At 43.8% G+C, this 17,662-nt stretch overlaps 1 protein-coding gene across 3 annotated transcripts in view; it reads left to right on the forward strand.

Annotated features, from left to right (window-relative positions):
* The window catches only part of MIGA2 (mitoguardin 2), a 71,016-nt gene that overhangs the window by 9,909 nt on the left and 43,445 nt on the right, over positions 1 to 17,662 (forward strand). For all 3 annotated transcript variants that reach the window (XM_033961397.1, XM_033961398.1, XM_033961399.1), the window contains 3 exons: positions 735 to 945; positions 10,229 to 10,341; positions 10,626 to 10,743. In XM_033961397.1, coding sequence (XP_033817288.1) covers positions 735 to 945; positions 10,229 to 10,341; positions 10,626 to 10,743 — 442 coding nt within the window. The remainder of the gene's footprint in view (positions 1 to 734; positions 946 to 10,228; positions 10,342 to 10,625; positions 10,744 to 17,662) is intronic.

Raw genomic sequence — 17,662 nt, forward strand, 5'->3', positions numbered from 1 at the left:
AGAACATTGCTACGAGTCCTAGCAGATAAGGTTTGAATATAACTTTCCCAAAATCATTTAATCCTATGAGGATTAGATTTAGCATCTCTGAGTTCTAGCAGCATCAAAGCATGTAGAGCATTTCTCCAGTGCCAGGATGAAGGGGTATCTGTTTGAGTCCAGTATTGAAGCAAGCACTTTTTCTCCACTATTCCTGCTTTATACCTGGTAACAATCCTTCTCCCTTTCTGAAGCGGAGTAAGCATCCTTTGGATTCCTAGAAGAAATCCTAAAGAAGAAAACGGAATACTGTGCTGCATTATATGTTCCAAATAGCTATGTGTTCTTCGCCAGAAATATTGCACAATAGTGCATATATAACTTTCCCAGAGACAAGGACCAGAGAACCTTCCTCTGTGTTACATTTAAGACATAATGAAGTTGCAACCCGTCCAACCTTATATACCTGAACCTGTGAAAAATACACTTTATGTACAAAGCACTACATACTAAAAGAAACATATTAGAGAGAAAATGTTCAAAGCCTTTGGATTTTTTTTCCCCATTGTACAGAGAAGTTCTCTTGTCCTTTTGGAGAGTGAGTTCTACCTAATACCTATCTCAAACACTGCAGTAATCTCTCTCTTGTCCCAGGCGTTGAGAAAATTGTGATGCTAGGTTATCTTTTAAATGTATTTGGGACTTATAGAGGCTGACTGTTTTCTCTCACTTTTTATTTCTCCTGTGTTTTAAAGTCTATTTTCTCTCAGCTGAGATTATCTGCGGGCCTCCGGCGGATGCTATTTACCACAGCACTTGGCACAGTGGCTCTGGCTCTCACTGCACATCAGTTGAAGCGTAGGCGACGCAGAAAGAAGCAGATAACACAGGAGGAGGGACATGTGAAGCTGGGGAATATCTCTATTCCTGTCCTTCCAGTCAGGCGTGGCTCCTCGGTAAAAAAAAGTAAGTCCTAGGTGAATACACCCAGCCTTCTGTAGCATTGTCCTTGTGGGTGGCAGGGAGGAAGTGACAGAACAAATCTGAAAGAATCCTTGTTCTTTGGCGAAGGGGCTGCAGCGGCTGCTTGTTGCTACCTTGTGCTTATTCTAACTGAGGCCTGAAACTCAGGCTACAAGAGAATGGGATAGGAAACTGGAAACCAAACAGGTTTGTGTTGCAGTTAAAAGAAGAGGGTCTTGTAAATGAGCATGTTGCCTAATAACTGGAGAGGAGTGAGCACTGTGCAAAGGGAACCACACCGAGTGGAAGGACATAAATTCAGATTTCATTACCTTTCTAGATTTGTGCTTGAGGTGTTACATTCAGGTATAGTAGGTATTTCCTGTTCTCAAAGGGCTTACAATCTAAGGCAGACATGGGCAACTCCGGTCCTCGAGGGCCGGAATCCAATTGGGTTTTCAGGATTTCCCCAATGAATATACATTGAAAGCAGTGCATGCAAATAGATCTCATGCATATTCATTGGGGAAATCCTGAAAACCAGATTGGATTCCGGCCTCGAGGACCGGAGTCTGATCTAAGGGCTCCTTTTACAAAGCTGTGGTAGTGATGTTGCAGCAATAAATGCACTGAAGCCCATAGGATTTGAATGGGCTTTGGTGCATTTACTGCAAGAGCATCACTACCACAGCTTTTTAAAAGGGGCTCCGAGGCCCCGATTCTGCAAACTGTGCCTACCTTTAGGGATGCTTTAGACATCTGCGGGGCGCATGTCGTGCTTAGTGTCATTAGATGTCTGCTGCGTGTGTCTAATAATACAATTTTTTCACTTGTAGACGCCAGGTAAACGTCTCTACATTGTATTTAGTTATTTCAGGATTGTAAGCTTTAACGTAATAAAAACACAGTACAGTGGTGCCTCACACAACGAACTTAATTGGTTCCAGGAGCAAGTTTGTTATGTGAAACGTTCGTTATGTGAAACGCGTTTTCCCATAGGAATACATGTAAAAAAAAATAATTCGTTCTGCAGCATAAAATATGCTAAGATGACATAAAAAAGATAAATTTTTTGTTATTATTTTTATTTAGATACATCTAAAAACATACATCTCCCTGTCCTTTTACTTCCACTATCTTCCTATCCCATCTCTATTCCCTTTTGTCCCTCTCCCCATGATCAATCATCTCACCACCTCTCTCTGCCCTCACCCTCAGGGTTCAAGATTGCTTCCACTCTTTTTCCTGTTGTTCTCTCTGCCTGTCACCCTATGATTTAGCATCCCTTCTGCCCTTGTCCAATATTTCCCCTTCTCTCCCTCCCTCTCATCCCCTGCTCCAACATGTGCTTTCAGCGGCCTTCTCCCCCCTTAAGCGTCTTTTCTTCTCCACTCCACCTTTCCTCCCTCCCTGCCTCCACCTTTGTGGCGCTTTTGCACCCGACCGACAACAGAACAGGCCCGGTCGGACAAATCTCCCTGTCCTGTAGCCGCGAATCTAAATTACCTTCTTACAGCAGCTGGATTATTGAAGCTGCTGTAAGAGGTAATTTAGATTCGCGGCTACAGGGCAGGGAGGTTTGTCGGCCGGGCCTGTTGTCGGTCGATCGGGGGACCTGACCAGCTGTGCACATTCTTTGGGGCGGACCGCCCCCTCCCCCCTCTTTCGTTCGCCATTGCCTTCTTCCTACCTGCCCTGCCGCAGCCGCACACAGCCGAACGGAAGTCTTCCTGATGTCAGCGCTGACATCGGAGGAAGGGAGGGCTTTGCTTAAGCCCTCCCTCCGACGTCAGCGCTGACATCGGGAAGATTTCCGTTCGGCTGTGTGCTGCGACAGGGCAGGTAAGGAGAAGGAGACTACCCTCGCGGCTCGACCAACCCCGCTGCGATCCAACCCCGCAGGAACCCCGGACTTCGTTGTGTGAAACGAAGTCCGTTGTACGAATCAAGACATAAAGTTCGTTGTGCGCAGCGTTCGCTGTGCGAGGCGTTCGCTGTGCGAGGCACCACTGTATACCATCTTTAAAAGGATATTTGTAATATATTATTTTCAGTGGGAGTTGAACTGGAAACATCGGTGTGAATCTTGAAAAAATGTGACATGCTTACATGCTAACCTTCATTCTAATCTGTTGTGCTAGACAATGAGCCATACAATAATAGCAATTCAGCTTTGATTATACTTTTCCGTATAGGTGTCGTTATGGCAGTTAATTCTGCTAGGATAGATACCAGGAGACAACACAAGGTGGACTCACTGCCCTGTAATATTCACTTCATCATTACAGGATTGTAAGCTTTAACATAATAAAAACAAAAAACCAGTAACACAGTATGCGATCTTTAAAAGGATAATTATAATATTTCATTTTCAGTGAGAGGTACTGACTGGGAGTTGAATTGGGAATATCAGTGTAGAAGGGTGTAAATTTAACCTCTGTGCTACATAGGAAGCTGCAGAGTAATTGTAAAATTAGCTCCTACAAGCAGTGCAAAGAATAGCTGTTTGAGCATTGTTTGGTCTTTAGATAGACATGGTTTAGGCTTCAGAAAGACGGTAATTGGATAGACGCGAGTTCTATGGATGCTATTTAAACAGCCCTGTAGGTCATCCATTGAGCTTTTTCTGGGCGTCAGATAGATGTTATTTGATAGATATTTCTCTGAATGGGATATAGGCAGATTTTGGATGTTTCCAAAGTGATCTTCAAATACAGTTCAGGGATTTTATTTTGTGATTCAGCCACCACATAAACAGAACACATCCATACAAGCATGTTGAATTTAAAACTTACTCATTTCCTGGCTAAAGAAACAATGTTATTAGCTAATTACAGCACATGAAAATCACAGCTTTAGGTTTCTTGCTCCAAATAACACTTTCTTTCTCACTAAACATTGCTCCAATCAGCTCATTCTTCAAAGCAAACAAGCCCATAACTTCATTTGGCAAAGCTTAAAAACAGAATAAAACACATAACATACCTGAATGTAGCTTCTAGTTCATTGCAAAGGGAGATGTGCAGCTGCACAATGCTGACCTCATTGTGAGATCATCAAGGTGCACCTGCAAGGTACAATGCCACCATTAAAAGATGGGCTGGGAGTTGAACTCACAACCTCTGCAAGATCAGCACAGAGCTTTTACTCGTTGAGCTACACCACCTTCCACTCCAGTTTCTGTGACTCCCCTGTCATATCATTTGTTGTGAACCGCCTAGAACCATCCTGGTCTGGCGGTATATAAGAATAAAATTATTATTATTATTATTATCATAGCTTACTGATCTGCTAAGGTATCACCTGCTTAACTATCATATCACAGTTAGTTGAGACAAAAGACTGTTAGCTTAATGGCTTAAAGCACTGCTTTCATTGTCCCAAAAGCCAGAATCTCAAGTATGGTTGAATAAATGTGACATGGAGTCAAATACAGTCACACCTCGGTTTGCGAGTAACGTGGTTTGCGAGTGTTTTGCAAGACGAGCAAAACAGTCCAGCAATTTGTAACTCGCAAACCGAGCGCCGTCTTGCAAAACGAGCAAAAATTACCTGCAGCTTAAGTTGATTTTCCAACCCTGCCGCCCCACAATCTCGGCTACGTGCTCAGAGCTGAAGCAAGGCGTGTTCTGCTCCTCCACCACACCATTAAACCAAGCCCTGCATGCGCCCAACCCAAGAGAAGCCAGCAGCAAGCAATAGCCAATCCCAATGAACCAAGCCCCGCACGCGCCCAACCCAAGAGAAGCCAGCAGTGAGCAACAGCCAATCCCAAGCATCTCACCCGACGCGGGTTGAAAGTGGCACTCAAATCAGCTTAGGAATTCGGGAAGGGGGTGCCAGACCGACCTACTGTACCTTCGAGCCAGGAAGAAGACTGACTGGGGTTGGCTTGTTGTTCCCCAGCTGCTGGCGGTGGATGGATCCTGCTCTGAAGGAGAGGGAATGCAGGACTGAAACGGTGCGCGAGAGAATGGCTAATAAAGTAAGTAAATGAGGCGATCTGCGCTGCTCCCACACCGCTTTATTGTCCTGTCCTAGTTCAACAAAGTAACAGTCATATTAAAAATTCCCGACAGGGATGCTCCCTGTTTCGTTTTACTAGAACTGAGTATAATTCTAAGCTGGGGGGTGAAATTGGACATACCCAGGACGCGCCATTAAAGCAAGAGTGAGAAACAATGTGGAACGAATCAACTGAGTTTCCATTATCTCCTATGGGGAAAGTTGCTTTAATATATGAGTGCTTTGGATTACGAGCATGCTTCTGGAACGAATTATGCTAGTAAACCAAGGTACCACTTTACTGCTGTTTATATCAATTGCAAACTCCTCTTTTGGAATTTTTTGCTTCTAGTATTGCTAATGTTGTGCTGTTTGAGATGAAAATTAGATTTGATTGGTCCATAGCTTGTAATTTTTATTAAAATGAGTATTGTGTCAGCTGAAGTACATGAGGGAGTTGAACCCACACCAGGCTCACATGCTAACCTTCATTCTAACCGCAGTGCTAGACAATGAGCCATAAAATAATAGCAATTCAGGTTTTGTTATACTGTTCTGTTTAGGCGTTGTTATGGCTGTAGCTACTGCATGCAGCTACTGCATGCTTGCGGCTCCGTAGCAGAGTGTCAGAAGCATGCCAAAACAGCTGCAGTTAAGCATATCTTAAGCTGTCAGGGTAGGAAACTTCTCCCCTGACTGAAAGAAGCTATTTCTGGTTCACCAAGTTAAGGCACCTTATTCATCCTCTCTAGCTCTCATAGAATGCCATTTTCTCAAATATTATGCTGTTTGCAGGTTGTGAGGCAGGAGACATGCCAGCCCATGTCCCCTCCCCCTGAAACATAGCACAGCTACCCTGTTTGCCACCCCCTAAGGGCTACCCAACTTCTCTCCTTTGCAGTCTGGGCCTCATGGAACACTAGATAAGACAAAGGTCAATGTGATGAAGTAGCTGAAGTGGGGCTTATTAAGGAAACACTAATGCCCGGATGCTACTCAATGTATCTGAATGGGCCCTGGCCTTCCTATTGTAAATAAGCACAAGGTCAAATATGGTTTAAAATTTTTATTGTAGAACGTCTAGAATCATTGTACAGTCCAGGAAAGCAGCATGCAAGTGTAACATCAGGCAACTGCAATTTGATGAGATTGGTGACAGGTATGCAGAGTAAGCCACGCCTAGGTCCAACTGTGGTTGAATTGTTAAGGTCCCATAATCTTTTCCTGGTAGGAGAAGGCAGGCTGTAAAAAAAGGAAGATGGATTGAGACAAATTAAGAGTATAGAAACATAGAAAAAGACGGCAGATAAGGGCCGCGGCCCATCTAGTCTGCCCACCCCAATGACCCTCCCCTATTTATCTCTGTGCAGAGATCCCACGTGACGATCCCATTTCTTCTTAAAATCAGGATGATTTTCTGAGAACAGTAAATTGGTGAGTTTTAGGCTCTCTTTTACAAAGATGTGCTAACCGCTAACGTGTCCATAGGATAACATGCACGCGCTAACATTTAGCACACACTAACGGCGTCCTAAAGGGCAACGCACTTAGCGCATGGTAAATGTTAACACGTGCATGTTATCCTATGGACGCGTTAGCGGTTAACACATGCGTTGATTTAGCGCACCTTTATAAAAGAGAGCCTAAAACTCACCAATTTACTGTTCTCAGAAAATCATCAAGAAGTACACCCTTGTGAAGGAAAAAAAGTGTGAAACATGTTAGCATTGTGAAAATGTATTTAATTCATCACAAGAGCTATTCAGGGAAAAGGTATAGTTATTACAGTGCAGATAGTAAGTAAAATTTGCAGTCAAGTAAAGGATATCTAGTGTAAGCAAACAAAGGTTGCAATACTTCATTCTCACCTATTCTTTCTGTTTTGGTATTTGAGCTGCTGGCAATAATTCTTTGCCCAGGTGCAAGCTCGTGTGCTGAACCCAGTTTTAACAGACCTGCTCTGGCCTCTGGGAAACACAAGGAGAGTCATTAGCCACTCTGGGGACCTGAAATCAGGAGAAAAAGGGGAAAATGTTAGAAAGGCATCTGTGGCAAAAGTAAAAAGCAGAAGTTGTGGGAGAATATGTCACAGCACAGTCTGAAAATAACACCTAGAATGAACAGAAGCACAAACACTGTTGGACTCCTAAAAAGAGGCAGCTGCATCCTTTTTATAATAAGGATGCCTAACAATTACCACCAAAACTGATTAGTCTTTTGAGCTGCCTCTATATGACTCTAAAAAGAATTACCTTTAGCTCTATGAATAAAAGCACTGGTTCCATCTTCCCAACTTCATAGGTTCCACTCTCGGGTACGGTTAACACATACCCATTTTCCTGGCGCCAAAGTTTCAAACAGCATGGGTGTTTTTTCAGCAAACATACCTGGAACCAATTTTTATCATCACTAATTGGGCAGACTTGGTGGGCTATAGCCCTTTTCTGCCATCATTTTCTATGTTTCATCATTTTCTATGTTTCTAATTCTCAGAGCTGCTAATGGTCCTGTGAAATGGAGAGAGTTGTGGCAGATATAGGAAAGAAAAAGTTAAAAGATAATCAGGAAAGATGAGGTCTCAGAAATCAGCATAAGCAATAACACAGAATGGGATTCCTAAAAGAGAAAACTCTGCTCTGATGGACCTTCTTATACTAAGCATGATGTCATAGGCACCGTTAGGATTTCCCACCAGAAAACGTTTAAACTGATTGGGTGTGCTTTGGGTGTGGTTTGGCCAAACATACCTGTACTGACTTTTAATCATTTCCTTCACTTCTCAACCTTTGATAAAAAGCCATTTGTCATTTGCTTAGTCTATAGAAGTTCCTGTTACCAAATTCTAAAAGAAATTCCCTCTCTAGCTCTATGCTTCAGAGCACTGCTTTTATCTTCCAAACATCAGGGGTTCAAGTCTTGAGTATAGTTATCAAAATGTAATTTTCATTTTTCTACCAGAAAACCTTCAAACTGTTTGGGTGTTCTTTGGCCATTCCTTTGCTTAAACATATTTGCGTTGAGCTTTAAAATGATCTGCAGCAATTCTCAGATGTCTAAAACAGCCTGTTCTCTCATCCTAAACCCCCTCCCCCACCCCAACACACACTCCTCAGGCATGAAACCACACCCCCAATTCTAAAGCCAAGCTGAATTTACCAATAGTAATGTCTCTAGGATACATCTCTAAACATGTACCTTCCTTCAACACCTGTCCAAGCCCTCTGAAGTTTTAGTAAACTCATACCTGTTGCCCTATGTGTATATTGTATAAAAAGAAATACATTCCTACCACAGTGGCTTGTAGTTGAGAGCAAATGAATGTATCTGATGCACAATGTTGACCTCATTGTGAGATAATCAAGATGCACCTAGATTGTAGATTGTCAACAAAAACTTGAACATGTTTTGGGGTATCCAGACATCATTAGGATTTGACTTTCAGAGGATGGGAGAGGTGCCATTAACTGTTGAGCCACAGCCACTTCCTTTGAGTTAGGGTTTTTTTACCATGAGAGCTTAGGATATCCTAGCCATAGCAAGATCAAAATAAGTGTGTGTGCAAACTGCACAATGCTGATGAAAAACAACATGTATACTCCTATGAGAGCTAATAGGAAGTTGTTAGGAAGCTGTTAAAAAGAGTGAAAGTGAGAGTGGGATTTGAACTGGTGAGCTTGAGAAGATGGACAAGGTGCAACAAGGTACCTTAACTTGGTGAGCCACAAATGGCTTCTTTCTGTCAGGGGAGAAGTTTCCTACCATGACAGCTTAGGATGTCCTAGCCATGTGAAGGTGAAAATAAGTTTGCCTGCAAAGGGAAATTTGCTGATGAAAAATGACAAAGTCTACCATCTAGACTCTCTTATGAGAGCTTATCGGAAGCTGTTAAAATGAGTGAAGGTGACGATGGGATTTGAATCGGTGAGCTGGAGAAGATAGAGGAGGTGCATTAACTTGGTGAGCTAAAAATGTTTCTTTGTGGTGACTGTGATATCATTCCTAAGTAGATGATACATAGGCAGGTCAGTAAGCTATGATATGACAGGGCAGTGAGATCCACCTGATTAGAAGCTGATGTAGCTCAATGTGTTAGAATCCTGTGCTGATCTTGCAGATCTTTTAATTTAGGCATTCTGCCTTGCAGTTGCACCTTGATGATCTCACAGTGAGGTCAGCATTGTGCAGCTGCACACCTCCATTTGCAATGAAGGAAAATGCATGTTAAGGTCTGTATCTGGTTTTTCTATTTTTAAGCTTTGAGAAATGAAGTAATATTCTTTCTTTGCTTTTAAGAAAGAGCTGATTGCAGCATTGGTTGGTGAGAAAAAAGGGGTTCTTTTTAAGCAGGAAATCCAAAGGTGTGTGTTTTTCATATGCTGTAATTAGTAAATCATATTGCTGTTTGGGCAGAAAAGTCCTATGTTTTGCATGCAATATGTTTGTATTGATGTGCCCTATTGATATGGTGGCTTATTAAATCTATTAGAGGGAAACAAAGAGGAAAAAACATATTCCTGACCTATTTAGAAAATATTTCGGAAGCCTAAAGCATGCCTAAGTTTCGCCCATAGAAAGTCGCTTTCAGCCCAAGCAGAAACCACACTTAGACCAACTTTTCAGTCTGCTGCCCAGCTAGTGTCTATCTCAAGCCTATCTCTAACTACGCCCAGGTTATGCCCACGTCTACAAACTTAGACACAACTTTTCTTGAGAACGCCTACAAATATGAAGACGCGTCTGCAAACTCACGTCTATCTCGTGCATACATTTTAAGCACGCCTAACTAACGCCTACCTCTGTCTAAATCCCAATTAATGCTTGTTAAGACTCTTAAATTGCTCATTAACCACTTAAATCGGATGCCTAAACGGCATGTGCCACTTAGGCATCGTTAGGCGCACTTTGCAGAATCGGGGCCTTAGTCTATAACTAAAGCAATGGGTAGCAAACATGACATGCCCAAGGTCAAAAGGGCCCTGTTGCCCCTCATACCAAACAGTGTGACAGTATTAACTGTTGTGCTGAACAAATTATATTTGCTTTCAGTGGTGGCCCGATTAACATTTAAAATGTTGATCTAGTTTTGGACTCCTTGGTTCTCTGCTCTAACCAGTAGGCTACAACTATATCAGCCTAGGCAAAATGAGCAACCCACTAGTGACACTGGGCTGATTCTAAGATGAACTAGCAAGACACCAATCACTCTAGGTGGGGTATGTTTTTGCCTTTTGAATTATTGTCAGGGTAACTACGTTTGTGATTTATTTTTGCTTCTTGGTAGGTTACTCAAACAAAAGGGTGCAGAGTCCAAGCAATAAGAGTAATGACACTTTAAGCGGAATTTCATCCATCGAGCCAAGCAAATATTCCAGTTCCTCACACAGCCTAGCTTCGGTAAGCTGTCAGCAAGAGGAGTTGAAGTGATGATGGAGCGCTGAGTGTTTGTGCTCCAGGCAAGGAGAGAAATGCAGGGGTCAGTATGGATTATGCATTTGATATACTGCCAAAGTGGATTTTACATATTATGTACAGGTATTGATGTAGGGAAGAGCTCTTAAAGGAAGGGATATATGGGTGTGCCTGGTGCTAGGTGAAGTTGGTGGGGGTGGGCAGAGTGTTGGTTTCTTCTTGATTAGCTTCTCTGACTGCCTAATACATTCTTTCTTTTCTTTGGCTAGATGGTAGCTGTAAACTCTTGCAGTTCAATTGCAGCACCTACGGGTCCCTGGGAACCTGGCATGATGGAAGATACTGGGACTGTAGGGGTTCCACAGTCTGAAAATCTCTATATTCAAGGTACAGGAAGAAAGAAAAGTTCAATGCCAGCTCTAGGGAAGACCAACTGTGCCCTCGGGGAAGGGGTGGCTCCCCTACCCCTGTCCCCCTTTTTAATTTGTCATCTTTGGTCTGCAATGATAGACATACCAGTCTACACAAACGCAGACCTCTAGAACAAATAAATTCCTAAGTGATTTCTTAATTTAAAATCTCCTACTTGGACTGACTTTGGCTGAAATGGGAATTGTTGCTTACACAAATAGGGTTAAACAGAAATAAATATCAACTGTTGAATATGAATAGCTAATAGCGAGAGGAGCCAAGTAAACTCTGCAACTCATAAATTAGGAGGAGAAAAAAGCCTCAAAAGTCTAGCAGTAGTAAACATAAACATCATAAGTACTGCTTTATAAAATCATTGGCATAAAAAACTCCAACCTTAGCTTGCTAAACGCAATTCATCATGCAATATAGAAACATTCAAGATACTGAAGGGAATAGACTTAGTAGATAAAAACAGGTTGTTCACCCTCTCCAAGGTAGGGAGAACGAGAGGGCACTCTCTAAAGTTAAAAAGGGATAGATTCCGTACAAACGTAAGGAAGTTCTTCTTCACCCAGAGAGTGGTAGAAAGCTGGAACGCTCTTCCGGAGGCTGTTATAGCGGAAAACACCCTTCAGGGTTTCAAGACAAAGTTAGACAAGTTCCTGCTGAACCGGAACGTACGCAGGTATGGCTGGTCTCAGTTAGGGCACTGGTCTTTGACCTAGGGACCACTGTGGGAGCGGACTGCTGGGCACGATGGATCACTGGTCTGACCCAGCAGCAGCAGCTCATACACTGTAGCCTACATGCAAGAAAATTAAAGCACTTATCTGGAACAACACAGCCATCATAGATCTTCAGTATCTATTCCAAACTCATTCAAACTTCAAACAATGGCATACACAAAGGCTATTTTGTCCAGTTTCTCATAAGCTCAACAAGAAATCTTGTTTCGCCGATCAAGCTGGCTGCCTCAGGGGATGATCCAACCCATACTTAATGAAAACACAAATGGCGCCTGGATTATAAAGAACGCTGTAGGAAAAGGCATTTCCAAAGCAGTACAGGAAGTAGTTCTTGTTATTGCCATCACTTCCAGGTATAAATTTACCTCCAAAATAAGCTAAGGCTTAATAAAAGGCATTTCATTCAATCCTAGTATTTAAACCATTAGGCCACACAGTGTTTAGTGAAGAAAATGTGGCAGATGGAGCAATGCTTGAATTTCATTTTAAAGTCTCCTTGTCACTTAGAGATACTAATTGAATCCAATATTGAACATTAGAAATCTTTAAATTTATGCTTTGCAAACAATGTTCAATCAAGGGATCCTTTCTTCTTCCGCTCTCAATATTATACTTATGCTCAGATAATCAAATTTTCAGTGCTCGTGTTGTTTGTCCAATCCTATATAATAAAAGGTTAAGCGGTGCATGCGCTTTTAAAAAAGCGTGATCCCTGCCGCTGTGGTGTGTGATCTGTGGCCGTGTTTCATTTTAGAACCCGGCTGCAGGGATCACTCTGGCCACTCCCCCTCCTCCCGCCCTCACTCAGCAGCCCGAAGTGCAGGCAAGCTTTCTCCCTGCCTGCGTCTGTGAACACAATGGAGCTTCAACTCACCAACCGCCGCCGCTGCTCCCTCTTCCAAAGCAGCCTGCGATCATGGCCAGCTTTAGCGAACCACACAGGCCGCTCTCCAAACTCAGTAGCAGTTCCCTCTGATGCACGGGATCGCGTCAGAGGGAACATGCTACCGAGTTGGAGAGCGGCCTGCGAGGTTCGCTAAAGCCAGCCACGATCGCAGGCTTCTTTGAAGAGGAGCAGGCCAGAAGACGCCGGGATGGAGGGAGGGTAAGAATGGGGCCAATACAGAGGGGCCAGGGGGAAAGGGAAAGGGGGCTGCTTTGGGGGGGAGGGGTGTGCTTGGGACAGACAGCTGTGCTATGGGGGGGGGGGGAGGGGGAAGACAAAAGGGGCCATGGAGAGACAGGGAGAGGGAAAGGGGGCTGCTTTTGGGGAAGGTGTGTGCTGGGGCAGACAGCTTTGCTTGGGGGGGGAAGACAGAAGGACACAAGACAGCGGCCAAGAAGAGAAAGATAAAGAAACACAGACAGAAAGACACATCTATTCTAGCACCCGTTAATGTAACGGGCTTAAAGACTAGTGACTTTATAAAGCAGTACTTACGATGTTTGTTTACTACTGCTGGACTATTCTGAGGCATTTTTCATCAACCTCATTTATGAGTTGCAGAGTTTACTTAGCTCCTCACGCTGTTAGCTATTCATATGCAACAGTTTATTTTAAATTGTTGCATACAACTAGGTGAGAGGTTCCTAGTTGCTGCAAAGACAATGTTCAGAACTCCCTGCCATTCTTGCAGGTTGTGGTCATTGTGTGGGAATGACACTTTGATGATTGGAATCGGGACCCATAGTTGTAAGGCTGTGAGGGGAATTAGGTTACATGACCCCCTGGTCAGGGATGTTTGCTGTTTTGTTTTTTTTTCTTTATTCAGTAATATGTATGCTTTACCTATGTAAATCCAGGACAAGTTAGAATATCCTCCATATACAATAATCAAATATAACTGGGGAATTAAAAAATTAAAGGAAAAAAATCCCGTTAGTGTGAATGGAATCTAGCAACATGAACCTTCAAACTGGTTCTGAGCGGGCACTAAAAGGAGCAGGAAAGAACTGGAACTAACATAATGGCAGAAAAAGACCCGCACAGTAGAGAGCTGCACAGGGAACCCATGGAGTCCTGTAGAGTTCCCCCTGGGATATTCCCTGAGGTTGTGGGGGTACAGTGAGGTTGGAGGCACCTTGAGGGGCTCAAATACCTTAGTGCGCCTCCTTTTTCTGCCCACCATCCACACTCGCTCCTCTACAAAGCAGCATGCAGCGCTCCCAGCTCGCCTCCTGTAGTAGACCCAGAAGCCTTCCCTCCTGTGTCAGAAGTAAGGCAGGAAGGAGGCAGCCGACTTGGACAGCTCCAGTACAGTCTTGCGGGAGGGGGGGGGCGCCAAAGTAGTTGGGCCACAGAAAATGAGGAGGGCAGGAGCAAGTGAACACGTGTGCATTAGACCAAGGAAGGGAAAGAGAGGGGGCATGAACTTGGGATAAAGGAGGAGCCCAAACCTGGGACACAGAAGGGAGGGAGGGAGCGCGTTTGGACATAGAAGGAGAGAGGCATGAACTTGAGACATAGGTTGGAGGGAGGTAAAGAGATGCTGAGGTAGGGGAGGGAATAGACAGGGAAAACTGTTGGGCTCAAGTGTGTCAGTGAGAGGGAAAGAGAGATGGTGCATACGAGGAATGGAAGAAAGAGAGAATTTTTGGGAATAGGGAGGGAGAGGAGTGAGGTACAGATGCATAGAGAAGAGAAGATGAGAGAGAGTAATGTTATGGTGGTGGAGAGGAACAGTGGGACAGATTGAAAGGGATACAGGACATAGTGGTGGAGGGAGAGAAGTGGCATGGTGCTGTAGAGGGGAGATAGAAGGAGAAATGTTGGGCATGGGGCTGGTGGGCAGGGACGAAAGATGCTGCACATAGTCTGGGGGATGAGAAAGGGAAAAATATTGGATGTGGCAGTAGAGGAGATGAGAGATATACACCCTGGATCCCTCTCTCACTTTCCCAGCTCCCTTTGCAGTAAGGGAAGGAATGAGAGAAAGAGAGATATTGGACAGAGAGAGAGAGAGAGAGGAAGATATGTTGCACATGGGGGTGGAGGGGAAAGGAAGAAATGCTGTACAGGAATGAGGAGGGGAAAAAGAGGGAGAATGATCCAGGACAGAAGGGGAGTAAGAATGCTGTACGATGGGAAAAGGGACGGGAGAGGGAGAAATGCTGGTTCATGGTAGGAGGAACCAATGGACAGCAACAGAAGAATTTGTAGAAGACGGGAAAGTGGGAAAAAAAGAAATACTGGAACCAACTTGATGGAAAAATAAATCTCCAGACAACAAAGGTAAAAAAGGAATTTATTGACTGAAATATGTAAGCTTTGGGAAAAGTATATAGCAGATGACTTTGTATTGTGTTCAAAAGAAAAGGAAATGCATTTCTGGTTTTATTTCTCCAATACTGAAGTATTTGCTGACACTTGCTGTGGTTTGTGGGGATCCCCAAGCAGTGACAGCTGAGGACCTCCTCCAAAGATGGCCAGAATTCCCCTCCACCAAGTGCAGCAGTCGCTGGCTGCATCTCTGAGACACTGAGATGCCAGCATCTGTGACTCAGGGACGCTATTGCTGACTGCCAAGCTTGGCAAAAGGGACCCCCAGCCACCTTCAGAGGAAGTCCTCAGCTGACATAGCTTGGGGGGTCCTCATCGGCTGGAATATTTATATTTTATATTTACATTAGAGGATCTGGCAGATATCCGTTTACAAAGTACAGTGGTACCTTGGATTACGAGCATAATCCGTTCCAGGAGCATGCTCGTAATCCAAAATGCTCGTTTATCAAAGCGAGTTTCCCCATAGGAAATAATGGAAACTCGCTTTGATATGTTCCCCCCCCCCCCGAGGCCAGCAGCGCTGCTACCCCCCATGAGAACCAGCATTGCTCCCCCCCCCCGCGAACCGGCACCCTTCCCCCCGCGATCTGGCACCCCCCTGCCACCATTGGGCACCCCCCTCCCGCTGCCATCAGGCACCCCCCCGCCGCGACCTGAGGTCCCCCCAACCCACCCGAACCCTCTTCTTACTTTAGTGTAGCCTTCGCACTGGCACCGGTACCAGCATGTCCTGTGCGTTGGTGCCGGTGCCCGAAGATCTGCCTCCTGTGCTGGGCTTTGAGCATGTGCACCTGAGAGTTCTCTCGAGAGAGAGAGAACGTGAACTCTCAGGCCTTGAGCATGCGCACATGCTCAAGGCCCAGCACAGGAGGCAGATCTTTGGGCACCGGCACCAACGCACAGGACATGCTGGTGCCGGTGCAGAGGCTACACTAAAGTAAGAAGAGGGTTCGGGTGGGTTGGGGGGACCTCAGGTCGCGGTGGGGGGGTGCCCGATGGCGGGGGGGTGCCGGATCACGGGGGGAAAAGGATGCTGGTTAGCGGGGGGGGGGGGGGCGCTCGCAAATCGAGGCACACTCGGTTTCCGAGGCACCAATTTTGCGAATGTTTTTCTCGTCTTGTAAAACACTCGCAAACCGGTGCACTCGTAAACCGAGGTACCACTGTATGTATTTTTCCCAATTAATATTTCCAGATTAACAAAGTGTCTTTGCTTATTTGTAAATGGGTCTCTACCAGAGCCTTTAATTCAGTAGCATAATTAAATGAAATAACTACTTCTGAAGTTTATAGGGATAGGCAGGGACAGATTCAATTACTCGCAGGGACGGGCTTGATTTCTGTCCCCACGCAACTCTCTACTGTACAGTCCATCCAGACCACCCAATAAGGTAAACTCATGGTATGATGTGGTATAATGTATGCACACTTGGCTCTTGATATACCCTTGACATTTTGGGGGGTTCCAGTGGAAGCCTTCTTTTCAAAATTAAAATAGGATTAAAGGCATACTTTTTTTCCCTTAGTCTATTTGATGACTAAAGAAATGGTAGCAGTCCTTGCTTATGAAGACAGACTGAGCATCGCTGTTTTTTGCTCCTACTTTACTGTACTTAGATTTTGGGGTTTTTTTTTGTCTTTCTGTTCATATGCAGCAGAACGCTTTTTTGTTTGGGGGGGTGAAAGCTCAGACCCTGCCCCATAATAGTACTAATTGTAACACTATTTTTTCCATTCATTTTTCATATATACACACAATATATTATTAACAACACATAATGGTTAACCACAAATTAAACTAAACTACACAAAGCACAATGTAAGCTTCTCAACATTCATTCCTACCAGAACACCTGGCCTTGGTTACATATGCAGAATACAGATAACCCCTATGTAAATGCGGGACCGCAAACTAAAAGTATTAATATATACAAATGAAACCCTAAGATGCATGATTGCATGCAGTACAACCCCCAGAGAAATAGAACCAAATGCATTTCTTCCTGAATAGTGCAAAATATAAACAGCAGATGTAAATTCTCAAAACTGACACAATTCAATCACTAAATTGAAAATAAAATCATTTTCCCTACTTTTGTTGTCTGGTGATTTTGTTTTTCAAACCATCCCAGTCTCTGTCTGTGCTCTTAATTCAGTATCCAGGGCTGCCTTATCCATTTGCTGTTTTTCTCTCATTCACTTTCTGCCATACATCCATCTTTGTAGAACAACAAAAAAAACCTACTCCCATCAAAAACTATTAAATAAGCATGTATTTAAAACTGCTGTGTAGCGAACTTTTTATATTAAATTTTTAAATTTTTGTTGTGCTCATAAGTCCTTCAGCAAGGCGCCTAAACAGCAATGTCAGTGACCATGTATCGCTGTTTAGGTGCCCTGCTGAAGGACTTTTGAGCACAACAAAAATTTTAAAATTTAATATAAAAAGTTCGCTAAACAGCAGTTTTAATTGCACGCTTATTTAATTGTTTTTGATGGGAGTAGTGTTTTTTTTGTGGTGTTCTACAGTGATTATGTTTCCATTCCATGCTATTTAATTTTGACTTGTGATTTTTGGATATACATCAATCTTAAGCATTAATTTTTAACATTCAACTTTCTTCCATTTTTCTGCTTTCTTCTCAAAATCTATCTACTTTTCTATGTCTTCCCTTCCCATCTATCCATGTGTACCATCTCCTCCCTCTTTCTTCTCTCCCCTATTCCCATCTATCCATAAGAAGCATTTGTTATCTCTTCCCTGCCACACCTTGCTCTGCACCATCTCCTCCCTCTGTCTTCCCTTCCCCTCCATCCCTGTGCACCATCTCATCCCTTTCCCATGGTCATAAGAATTGCCGCT

The sequence above is a fragment of the Geotrypetes seraphini genome, chromosome 10, assembly GCF_902459505.1.
Source record: "Geotrypetes seraphini chromosome 10, aGeoSer1.1, whole genome shotgun sequence".
In the NCBI taxonomy this organism is placed as follows: domain Eukaryota; kingdom Metazoa; phylum Chordata; class Amphibia; order Gymnophiona; family Dermophiidae; genus Geotrypetes; species Geotrypetes seraphini.